General features: G+C 47.8%; 1 protein-coding gene across 5 annotated transcripts in view; it reads right to left on the reverse strand.

The window, feature by feature from the left end:
- The window catches only part of KMT2B (lysine methyltransferase 2B), a 63,227-nt gene that overhangs the window by 2,607 nt on the left and 48,161 nt on the right, over nucleotides 1-12,459 (reverse strand). For 3 of the 5 annotated variants that reach the window (XM_081334256.1, XM_081334254.1, XM_081334252.1), the window contains 10 exons: nucleotides 10,702-10,780; nucleotides 9,705-9,865; nucleotides 8,688-8,903; nucleotides 6,609-8,124; nucleotides 3,705-3,800; nucleotides 3,514-3,620; nucleotides 2,194-2,331; nucleotides 1,424-1,498; nucleotides 1,074-1,251; nucleotides 422-529 (listed from right to left, as the gene is read on the reverse strand). In XM_081334256.1, coding sequence (XP_081190382.1) covers nucleotides 422-529; nucleotides 1,074-1,251; nucleotides 1,424-1,498; nucleotides 2,194-2,331; nucleotides 3,514-3,620; nucleotides 3,705-3,800; nucleotides 6,609-8,124; nucleotides 8,688-8,903; nucleotides 9,705-9,865; nucleotides 10,702-10,780 — 2,674 coding nt within the window. The remainder of the gene's footprint in view (nucleotides 1-421; nucleotides 530-1,073; nucleotides 1,252-1,423; nucleotides 1,499-2,193; nucleotides 2,332-3,513; nucleotides 3,621-3,704; nucleotides 3,801-6,608; nucleotides 8,125-8,687; nucleotides 8,904-9,704; nucleotides 9,866-10,701; nucleotides 10,781-12,459) is intronic. The other 2 variants (XM_081334253.1, XM_081334255.1) reach the window with 2 other exon arrangements.

The raw sequence follows: 12,459 nt of genomic DNA on the forward strand, positions 1-12,459 counted from the left end.
CTTTAAATTAAAAGGTTGCATGGTCGATATCCCACCCATCTCAAAACACAAATCATCAATAATTGGCATTTTGCAGGCTCTATAGTAATAGGCACCGGGTTCAACCCAGGTCTAATTATAAGCTGTCATGTTGCTCTATTGAAATCAGAAATCTAAGAGTTAATTAATTTGATTTCAATGGTTGTTCTCTCCTCGTGAATAAATCTGTTATCTATAATGAATGCCATAAAATCTGGAAAAAAGGACGGTGGCTTGCAAATAGTCAAATTTAAAACATTAGCACATTCTTCCTTTATGGTGAGAATTGAGCTTTCTTAGTTGTACACAGCTGCTGGGCACAATATCCAGTACAAGAGTCATGACAGATGATAATGAGGTCTACTCCAACGCCAGGACTATAAAATTGGAAGGGCCTCTTTACCTGGTGGATTTCAGCTGCACCTCATCTTCTTCTTCATCGTAAGGGCCACCCTCAGGAAGCACACGATGCTGAGATGCTAAGAAGTTGAACATGTCAAAGGTGCATTTCCTGAAGAGGAAGGAACATAACACCATTATTCAGAACCCAAATGGATTCTCTGTCCTTTCAATCACCCTTTCTCACATGTTCTAGCCTGCTTTTCAAATCTACTGGATCAGGAACCCCTTTCTGTTGCTGCACGGGCTTCAAATACAGGTAGTAGCCCTTGACTTACGATGATTCGTTTAGCAACCACTCCAAGTTACAACATGAAAAAGGTGACTTATTATGACCAGTCCTTGCACTTACAACCATAGCAGCATTCCTGTGGTCAAGTGATCGTGATTGGGTGCTCGGCAACTGGCTCGCCTTTATGACAGCTGTTCTGTCACTGGGTTACATGAACACAATTTGCAACCTTCTCAGCTGGTTTATGACAATGGAGAAGCTGGCCCCGCAGGCCGCAAATTCTAATTATGTCATGTCTTGTTGAACGACTGCAGCAAAATGCTGTCCGCCTAACGATGGATTTTCCAGCCCCAATTGTGTTGAAAGCGAGGATTGCCTGTAGTGGCTATTACCCTGAACCAAGTAAAAAGGAAAATTAATTCACCTGACATAAACTTCAGCCCGGGCACAACCGTGAGGATTGAGAGGCAACTCCTCTTCCTCGCCTTCATGCTGGTGGTATCGGAATTTGTACTTGTGGCAGGCCTTGGCACCATACAGCTGCTCCACCAGGAAGATGACAGCATCGTGATGCATCCCCAGCATTCTCACTCCGTTCATTCCTGTAAGGAAAAATACAATTTGTGCAATTCAGCACCCAGGCCTGATTCCAAGGTGTCTTTGCTTGCACAGAAGAAAGCCTACAGCTATGCCAATCTACCTTTCCCTCCTATAGTTTATTCCCTTCAAATGGAAAATGCTGAAAAATCCTAACCAGTGTAGAACTTTTATTACCTGCAAAGGATAGGTGTTTGAACCGGGCATTGGTGCGAGCTTCCTGGACCTTCTCAATCACTGCTTTCCAGGCACCTGATAGACAGAACACAAATGAACTATTATATTAGGAGAGGGCTAAACAATTCATTGCAAATGTAATCGCCTATCAATGTACGGCAGAGGGGTGTCAAACTGCCGGCACGTGAAAGCCTCACCCACCCCAGCACCAAGGGGAAAAAAAGTCATGATACGTCGCAACACGACACGTGACATGGCGAATTTGACATCCCTGATGTAAGAGATGGGCAGAGGGAGACTTGGGGTCGGTGGTGGAATTCAAATACCTGAACCAGTTCTCTTATTCGAAGCAGGCCTGGGCCTCCGAGGCTTAGAAGGGACTTCCAGAAATGGCATCCACGCACTTCCGGTGGGCTGTACTAGGCCTGGGAGGCCTCCTCTAGGCCTCTGAGGCCTAGAACAGACTTCTGGAAGTAGCATCCATGCACTTCCGGCAAGCCGTTCTAGGCCTGGGAGGCCTCCTCCCAGGCCTAGACTGGACTTCTGGAAGCCAGCCAGTTCTCTGAATGCAAATAAAATTTAGCTAACTGACTGAATCCCACCACTGCTTGGAACTCCAAAGGATTCTCAAGCAAGCCTACCATGACTGCCACTGGCACCCCAAGAAAATTCAACCCATGAGTACCATTATTGAGGGAGCTTTGCAGATGGCGCAGAGCACCTAGCAGAATGGCTAAGGGAATTCTACCAAGGCTGATTCCCCTCCTCACCGTCAACGCTGTCAGCCTGCACTTTAAAGCCATCTTCGCTGGTGATCTCAAAACACAAGTGGGGCTGCGTTTTGCGGGGCACCTCATTTTCTTTGTCCTCCTGTTTCAGATTGTCTTCGTCTGAGCTGGAAAGATCTCCTAGAGGCAAAAGAGAGGCCCAAATCCCTTCTAGTATGCTGTGTGAAGACTCACGAATGAAGGCAAATGTAAGTATCCCAGGACAATGATGCAAAATCCAATGAGGGTCGGTCAAGAAGACTGTGTGAAGACTGCCTATGTAAAGGTCTTTGCTAATGCAGTGGCACAGGGAAGGCCCAAATAGCAGGGAAGAGGGAAAACAAGAAAATTCAAGGATCTCTTTAAAAAAAAAAGTGGTTTGCCAAGAACTTCATCTCACAAAGCATAATTTCAAAAACCAGCCTTGAGTTGAGACTTTCCCACAAGTACAACTCACCTAACGTTTTCAATAAGGCCAGTCTCTCCAGATGTGTGGAGTTGCAATTGCAATTTCCAGAATTCCAGAGGCAGGCATGCTGTCTGTCCGGGCACTGAACCTATATACCTACAATGACTGCTCTGTAGCACTGGGATGACCAACTGACCAATGCATTATGTATACATTCTACTTTCTGCATTTGTGTAAGTAGTCCTCGACTCACAATGGCAATTGGGGTTGGAACTTCCATTGCTAAATGATGTGGTTGTAAAGCACAGCCGCATTCCTTAGCAGCAGTGATCTCTGCAGTCCCGTGGCTGTTGTTAACTGAATCCCACAGTTGCTAGGAAAGGCAATTAACTTCCTGCTGGCTTCTCATAGACAAGTCAGTGGGGAAGCAGGCAGGAAATTGAAAGTCCCAGGTGGCTTGCAAACAGGATGGCAGGAAGGTGAGAGTGGCTGTTGCTGGGTGAGAGAGGTGTGGTGAAGCTCGGGGTGCAGGGGGATGCAACGGAAGTGTGGTGGAAAGAGGCACGGTGAGGGTCACAGAGGTGTAGTGAGAATTGGGGACGGTGCGTGGGTTGTGTGAAGGAGGTGCAGTGCGGGTCCAAGAGGATGCACAAGGGTTAGGCTGAATGGCAGTTTCAGGACTACCCATTAAATTTTATGAGCAAATGGGGATTTGAATTCTCAGTCCTCCATTCAAAAGCTGCAATTTCCACACTAGGCTGGTTATCCCCCGGGGGTTATGTAAAAATCGCCATTTTATCTTTGAATTTATGCCGGTGTAGGACCATAATAAAGACTGATGTGTGTATCCTTGAATATATTTTTCAGGAGCTACTCAAGAACCTCCCCAACCAGACGCAAGCAGAGGACTCTACCTGCGTATCTATGCCAGACGTGTTCCAGAATAGACTTTGGGATCTGCTCCGGGGATCCAGGATGGGAATGCAGTGCTGCCAAGGAAGGAGAATGCTCCATCGGAGACCTGCAGACACATTGGAAATGAAAGATTAAGGGCCAGCAGCAAGCAAACTCCAGAGCTCCTATAGCTTGAAGCCAATCCACTTACAGCTCACTTTCGCTGATGATGCTTGTCTCCTCTTTGAATGTATCCAGGTTTAGGACGCCCCTTGTTGTGGGCGTCTTCATCCGTACCCTCCCAATGCTGTAGGGCAAAGGGGCCATTTCAATAGATACACACGCATACACACACACACTTGCATAAACAGACACTTGCGCGAGGGAAACCAATGCGATTTAGATATTGCCAGCGCTGCTAACATCGGATGTTCTTGCTTTGACAACAGATGGAAATGCAGCCATTTTTCTCTATTGCTTTTAGAGTTAGTTGATGCTGGGAGGGGGAATGTGGATGAGTGTCCAGCTAGTCATAACAATAATAACTGCATTTTTTTTCCTGAGGTTTCAAAATTGCTTTATATTGTGATAGAAGAATGGAATGGAATGGAAAACCTTACCGACACATTCTGTTTACTAACATAAAGCATATGTAGGTTCTCTTTCCTAAAATGGGTTCCAAGACCATTTATGATTTTTTTTTTAGAAAAATCAAAGTTGTATAGCCACATAATAAAAGTGTCTCCATTCAGTTGTCATTACTTTTTCCTTCTCTGTGAAGGAGAAGGCTTTTTATTCATGAACTGAATATTGGGGGGAGACAGGTATAACTCCTCCAGAAACCCAATTCCTGATTCCTTTAGAGCAGGGGTGTCAAACTGCCAGCCCGCGGGCCGGTTGCATCATATGGAGGCTGCACCCACCTCAGTTCCAGCAATGCAAAAAGTCATTATACATCGCGACACGTCACGTGACGCGGTGAGTTTGAGACCCATGCTTTCGAGTCTCAAAAACAAAAATGAACAGAGGGGAAAAAATGGAAAGTAAATAACAGGCTTTTGATGAGATCAGAATCATATCAAAGCATCTAGAAAATCTTTGCAATGCTAGCTGGATTTCCTTCAAACTCTGGACATAGTATCACAGTAATTTGATCAGGAAACAACCAAGGCAGGGAGGATAAATGTGAACAGCTTCTTCCTTTCCATGATTGGTTGCAGTTAATGCTGGGTTAAAACAAGGTAGATCCTATTATTATTCTCCAAAGCACCAGAGGCAGGACAAGAAGTAATGGGTGGAACTTGTTAAAGAGAGATGCAACCTAGGGGAAATTTTCTGACTGTGAGAACAATTAAATCAATGGAACAGCCTGCCTCCTGGAGTTGTGGGTGCTCATCGCTGGAAATTTTCAAAAACAGACTGGAGAACCATTTGACCAGGGTGGTATAAGGTCTGCTGCTTTGAACAAGGGGTTGGACTAGAAGACCTCCAAGGTCCCTTCCAGTCCTATGATTCTATAGTCTAAATCAGAGCTGTTGTAGGTGGGAACTTACCCTACAAACTGCCTGTATACAAAAGATTCTTCTAGTTCTTTTGGCAATCCCTGGAGCTCCCTCAAAATTGTGCCACTGAAAGGGTGAATTGCTATTTAACAGTGATGCAATTTATGCATGTCAGGTTTTTTTTTAAAGGCTAAATAATAAAAGAGGTATGTTAAACCTTTGGAAAGCTTAACGGAATTAGCTCAGTCCCTCTACCCTTGTCTCCCAATACCAGTTCAGCATTTCCAGTTTCACCTTATTGTTCACAAAAAGAGGCAGGCTTAATTAACATACTGACAGCAACTCATTACAAATTCTCAACCTGGAGCTTCACATTAATTTTTTTTTTTTAAAAAAATACCATCGAGTTAGGGGTTTTCTGGGACATTTAGTGCAATGCCAAATAGATGAACAGATGGTCCAAAGAAAGCCCACAAAACCCTAACCCTACAAGTCAAAGAAAAACAATTGTATCCTTTGGCTTTCCAGATAGCTGTGAAGTATGAATGACACCATGAATGAAGGTGAAAATCTCCAAGCAATCCAAGATGACCTCTAAGTTTCCATTTGTCCCTGCTGCTCCTGTCCTGCCCCAACAATAGAAGTGACCCATCAGGTCAATAAAAGTTACTTTGGGGCCAGGTGCTTCAAGTTGGACTGAAAATGTTCTAGATACCCTTGTCATCAAGAGCTGAACAGTAATCTCACTTCACTCGAGGAAACCACCTTCAGCTAAGTCTAAGCTACTGTCTGCATTTTTATCCTGTTCCCATCTTTGGTTTTAATATCATTTGTGCAGTTAGCTGCCTTTTGAACTGAGATAAAACTGTGCCTGCAAACCAGCTGAGTATGAATGTTAATGCCACCCAATTACCAGACTCATCACACCAGGACTGTTTTTAATCCTAGAAAGCTGCTGCTTTATTCTCGTTACAGAGAACTGGAGCTACAAAACAAAGAAGAAACCAGGTATATAGAAAATAGTCCAAGCTGGTAGGATGGGCATTATTCACCGGTACCTATTTCTGAATCCACGTTTTCTCCATGCAACTCCACCTTTAGGACCAAAACTCAAGATTATGCATGTATAGAATGGCTGTGTCTGGTATTATTTGTGGAACGGTGGCAGTCTTAAAGAAAAACCGTATGTAAGGAGACCTGGTGTTAGAATGGAGATAACTTTAGATGGAACTGCAAGATACCTGTTGCATCTATATTAAAACGATAGTGTCTAGACAAGGGTGTCCACAGGCAAGTTCAATGTCAACCCCCAAAATTCCCCAGCCAGCTGGGAATTGAAGTCCACAGGTCTTAATAGTTGCCAAGCTTGGACGTCTCTGCTCTAGATCATGAGAGATACTAGATTTAAGACTGTGCTAGCATTAAGCACAGGGATGCACATCTGGAAACATGGATCCCACAGCTATTGTAGCATGCTCTCCTGGGATCAGGGGTCTCAATTTGCTGGGTCCTGTTACAAAACCACGTGCCGTTTTGGTTTCAACGCAACTTCTATGCAATCAGCATGGGAGGAACAGAAAAGGGATAACTTAAGATACCTATACTATACTTACCCAGGACCCAATGTACTGCCAGAAATGCAATTATTTGCCAAGTGATCAGCAGTAACTGTTGGGGATACAGGAGAGGGATCTTCGTCATTAACTCCGTCCACTTTCATCTTCTTGACGGGCACATTTCCAGCAAAGGTGGAAACTCTCTTGACACGGATGGCTGGGCGAGGCCCGGGCAACGACACCAAGCCAGGAATACTAAGCACACTAGAATTCATGGCGACTGGCTGAAGAAGACAGGTCTGCTGGAGTCCCAGTGAGGGCGTCACCAGAGCTGGGGTACCCAGCGCCAACTGCCCACCCCCAACAGCCTGAGATGTGGTGCCCATCACGTTCATCATGGGTACCATGCTAAGCACCGGGCCCCGGATTGTCCAAGTGGGCAAAGGGTTAGGAGACAGGCCCAGAGGTGCCCGCAGAATAACTGTGCCAAGGTTGGGAGCAGTGGACATCGGTGTGGGGTTGGGTTTGGAAGCCTGTTCCCCATCTTGAGTTGCCAACAGGCTTTCCTCGCCTTGAACTTTCATGCACACCTGGGCCAGCTTGTTCACCAGAATGATTCTGGAGTTGGGCTTTTGTGCCTCAGGTCCCAGCACCGTCACTTCAGGGGTGGAGGGCACCTGGGCGCAACCAAGGGTTAAGGATGGAGCCGGAGCAGGGATGGGATGGGCCGACTCAGTGCCATTGAGGCTGGCAGAGGTAGGAGGTGCCGGTGGCAGTGGCATCGGGCTGAGACAAGAAGGTGGGCTGCTCTTGCTCTCGGGAGCATCCATGTTCTTCAGCACAAAGTCCACAATGTCCGAGGGCAAGTCCTCTGGCGCTGGGGTGGGGCCGGCCAGCTCTCGCTCGACCCTCGGCTCAGGCTGTTTGCCCTTGGTGGAAGGGTGTCCCCCCGCCGCGTCCGCCTCACTGTCAGTGCCGTCATCTATGCCATCTAGCTGGTGGATATGGGGCAGTGGGAGGTCCAGCGGGTAGGGCGGCAGAGGTGGGTCTCGGGTCACCACCGTACGCGGGAAGCGGAAGTAGTGGCTGGCCTCTCCTTCCTCCTCACTCTCGCCGTCGCCCAGCCCATCTAACTGGGGCAGGCCCAGGCTGGGTGAAGGGGGACACGTCCGCGGCCCTCCCAACTCTTCTTCCTGGAAAGGCTCATCCAGAAGGCTGTCGTCAAACTCCAAGTCGGAGACGTTGAGCTCAAAGGCCAGCTCTGGCGGCACTGGGGGGGAGGAGGGAGGGGGCGAGGTAGCTGCGACGGGTGGCGGTTCGTCACACCCGGCTGAGGTAGAAGGATGCCTGAAGCCATTCCCAGCCGTGGGGTAGTCTGGGAGGGGCGGCATTGCCCTGAGAGAGGTGCTGGGGGGGCTAGTCCTGCTAGCGGGGGCCTGGGGCGGGAGAGGGGACTGGCGGGGGCGAGGGTTTCTGCTAGGTGACATGGGGCTGAGGCGTTGGGCGCGGCGCGGGGGAGGGAAGTCGGGGTCACCCACAGTCAAGATATGATGGGACATGGATGATGCGCTCCCTGCAAAAAAAGAGGAGGGAAAGAGAAAAATGGAGGTGTTAAGAAGAGCAAGGATGCATTGGCTGCAGGGATCTCTCCAGGTCAGGAATGTGCTATGGAGACAAACCCGCAACCTATCGCCCCAGTTTTCAACTCTTCCTCCCCGCCCCTTCACTTCAGTGGGGACATTTTTAGTAGTATTTACAAGGCGCTTTTGTGACATTGCTTAAGAATTAGAGAAGGGTCGACAGCAAAGGGTTGGACTTAATTCTCTTACAGCTAAATAGGGATTCTACGCTGATCCCCCTTTTCACTCTACCTCCAGCTTCTGCCATCCTTTCTCCTACAGTTGGGATGGGTTGAGCCTAGCGTTGTATTTCACACGCCAACAATCCTGGATTGTGGTCTAACACAATGAATGAATCCCAAGCCACTGTGGCTCAATTGGAAAACTGAAAAGGAAAAAGGGACCCTACCACATCTAGGCTACTTCTCTGCGAATTGAGTTGGTTCAAGAGCCAGCCCTTGATTTTTAAAAATGGGCGATCCGCACACCCGATGGACGTGGACTGCCAAGTACTCACCGGGAGAAGGCAACGGGCGGGACGATACCCCGCTTAGGGGGCGGCGGGTGGGGGAGTAGTTGGGCACTTTGATGCGAGCTCCAGTGAGAGGTTTAGGCTTGGAGACAGCAGGCTCTGGAGGTGGCAGAGGTCCTGGGTTCTGTGCTGGAGAGTGGCGCTCCAGTGGTGGTACAGGAGAAGGTGCCTCCTGAAGTGGCTTCTCTCTGAGGTTAGGATCTGAAAAGAGTGAGCAGGTCAGAAGTAGAAACCAGAAGCAGTGGAACCCAGGGACCTTCAATGGCTGAGGGGCAAGGACCTTTACCAGGCTCTTATTAGTGACAAGTTACTTGTAGGTTCATGATAATAAACCTCCAGTTTGTGAGGCCACTCCAGACCTGGCTGATGGAGTGCAGAGAATAACCAAGATATCTTTGGCAGAAATATGCCGAAAGCCCTAATAAGCAGGCATATACATAGAATGAAGGCTATTGCTAAGCACATTGATTTGTGCTTCTTAGATTGTAAACCACCCTGAGTCTTCGGAGAAGGGTGGGATATAAATGGGATTTTAAAAAAAGGGGCTGAAGGAAGTCCAAAACAACAAGATGATGTTAATGCCCTGATGATGTTATTTAGTTTGGTAATGAAACGTCTGCAAGAAAACCACCAAGCACCAAGGAGCCCACAGTTCAACCCTCAGTTAGTTAATATTCTCTTCTAACAGTACAACATCTGGAAGGGACTCAGGCAGATGCCTCCCTAATTCACTGGAGTAGAGGAGGAGGAGGAGGAGGAGGAGGGACAGTCCAATCAGACATCTTAGAAGTTCCCAGAGGTTCCCAGGGTTGAAAAATCTAGGAGGTAGAAGGACTGCAGAACTATCCAATGAGTTTGTTGAGCTGACTCCGAACCTCTGTCCCCCCCCATCATTAAGGAGGACATTAAGAGATGCAGAAAATCTTCTGTCACATTTCTGCATGAGGTGGAAAAGTAAAATGCAAAAGAGGTCTAAAAAAAAAAGGCCCAGACCAGACTTACCTACAGGGGCAGCAGGACTGTGAGCAATAGTGTGGTTCTCTTCCTGAATTCCCAAGGCATCTGGCTCTTCTTGGCTCAGCTTGGGTCGATACTCCAGGACCCGGCATGTATATCGGCACCGCTTACGGGCATCCACTGTGCTCCAATATAACCTGGAACATCTGGTGGGGATATGTTCAGAAGGAAGCAAAGGATCTCTGTACCGTCTTGGTCTAAGCAGCAAGAAGCCTAGGAGTCAGGCACCTGCCTGCTAGAGAAGAGGTGGGCAACCTGCAATCCCTAACCCTTTTTTTTGGGGGGGGGGTTTCCCCTAAATGCTATTGCTGAAATTTTGTAGGAAGATTTCCTGCCATCAGGAGAGAAAGAAAATATTTTTTAGAAATCCTGGAAAATAATCAAACATTATAATCAAGCCTTCAGCTTGGCTTAAGTTCTACTTCTAACACAAGCTTAAAAATAAGAATCTCCAACATGCCACAAAACTGGAAAGGGCAGATTTTTTTAAAAAAATCTTGGTCCAATTCCATTAGGAAAAAAAATCTCCCATCAAATGGTATCAAAGATATGCCCTTCCCTCTCTGAAAGGACAATCGCCCTTTTCCAACCTGGTGCCCTCTAGAAGTGTAGGGCCACAACTCAAAGCATCCCAGCTAATGTGGCCTTCAGGGAGCTTTTTAGAGGCTGGGGGAAGAAGCAGCATCTTTAGTTAGCACATTTCCTATACAAGCAAGTCCTTCAAGTTATGACCATAACGGAGAACACTCATCAGAGTCATAAAAGGGATTAGTCAGGTGACCAGCCCAATTTTATGACCTTTCGTTGCGGCCGTCGTCAAGCAAGCCAAGTAAAGGCTAGTTTTTGGTAAAACTGTCACAAAACACAATCACGTAACCGTGACGTACGCATGCGCGTACAACCTGGCATCAAAATTCTGCCTCTCTAGGATAAAAGAAGGGAACATGACACTGAGACCAAAAACTTGGAAGTAGATACTCACTGGTAGCCTACAGGTAAAAGCCGTCCCTCGCATTCGGACAAGTCCGTCAGCATCCCCAAGCTGTCAATCTTCATGGAGCCTGACAGCAGAGACAAGATTTGGGAAGCTGTTAAAAGGCTCACCGAGCGGAAGATCCAACACGCTTCACCGACTGGGCAAAAGTCCCTGAGAAATTCTGCTGTGGGAGTCCCTGGTTGCCACCGGGCTTGCTCCCAAGAATGTCCCGGTGGGTGGTGGCCCATGGAAATAAAGGGGGGGCAGGGTGAGAAGGACGGGCAAGAGCTATGCCCCTCAGACTAGCCACGCTGGCAATGCTGCAGAGCAAATACCAAGGCAGAAAGCGGCCTCGCAGAGAGTCAGGCCGCCCTTGTTCCATCGAGCTACGTATGGTCTATACTGACTGGCAGACGGTCTCCAAGGCAGGGGACTTTCCCAGCCCTACCTGGAGGTGATGGGACTGAACCTGGGACTTTCTGCATGCAAATCAGCTGCTCTACCACTGAGCTACAGCCCTTCCTGCAAAAAGAACATAGGGAAGCCGTCTTCGACAGAGTCGGAGCCTTCTGGCGCCCTACTCAACACTGCCGGCTCTTGCTGGGAGAGACTCTCAAGGGGGCAGGCAGGGGGGGGATGCCAAAATGGATGTTGAGTTAGCCTCTCCCCGTAGGCAACGGGCCCCAACCCCCCCACCTCCCCCGCCGGCATTCCCAACCATCAAACTGAATTTAATCCGCCACCCACAAAATTAAACACAATAACCCGCAAGATAAAAGAACAGCAGTTCCTGGATAGCCAAGAACTGAAAGCAGGGGTGGAGGGGTACAATCCCAGGCAAATTATTTAAAGGCATCTATCAGTTTATGTACAGTATTTGGGGACAGTTCTATTTTGCAAGGCTACGTAAGAGATTTCAGGATAGGCGACGCACAAATTTAAAAATCGATAAAATATTAAAAGGGCCAAACCACATACAATAAAATTAAGAGGGACTAAAGCATGCCACCAGCTAAAATTAGAGTAGTTTTGAAAGCCCAAATGATTTTTATCCTGAAACAATGGGGTGCACCTTCAGAATGCCATGCCGCAATTGAGGAACTGCTCCAGAGAAGACCTCCTTTTCTGTTCTTCTCTAGATAGCACTCAAGACTTCATAGTGTTGTACGGCACTCTCTAAGCCAGGGGTCTTCAAACTTGGCCCTTTTAGGACTTGTAGACTTCAACCCCCAGGATTCCTCATCCAGCGTGCCTGGCTGAGGGATTCTGGGAGTTGATGTCCACAAGTCCTAAAAGGGCCAGTTGTGGACTTCAACTCCCAGGCACGCTGGATGAGGAATTCTGGGAGTTGAAGTCCACAAGTCCTAAAAGGGCCAGTTGTGGACTTCAACTCCCAGGCACGCTGGATGAGGAATTCTGGGAGTTGAAGTCCACAAGTCCTAAAAGGGCCAGTTGTGGACTTCAACTCCTAGGCACACTGGATGAGGAATTCTGGGAGTTGAAGTCCACAAGTCCTAAAAGGGCCATGTTTGAAGACCCCTGGCTTAGAGAGTGCTGTACAACACTATGAAGTCTGAGTGCTATCTAGAGAAGAACAGAAAAGAAGTTCTTCTCTGGAGCAGTTCCTCAATTGCGGCATGGCATTCTGAACGTCCACCTGCTCTAAGCGGTTTAGAGAGTCAACATATTGCTCCCAACAATCTGGGTCCTCATTTTAGCAACCTCGGAAGGATGGAAGGCCGAGTCAACCTTGAGCCGGTCAGG

The sequence above is a fragment of the Vipera berus genome (genome assembly GCF_964194415.1).
Source record: "Vipera berus genome assembly, chromosome: 9".
NCBI classification, from domain to species: domain Eukaryota; kingdom Metazoa; phylum Chordata; class Lepidosauria; order Squamata; family Viperidae; genus Vipera; species Vipera berus.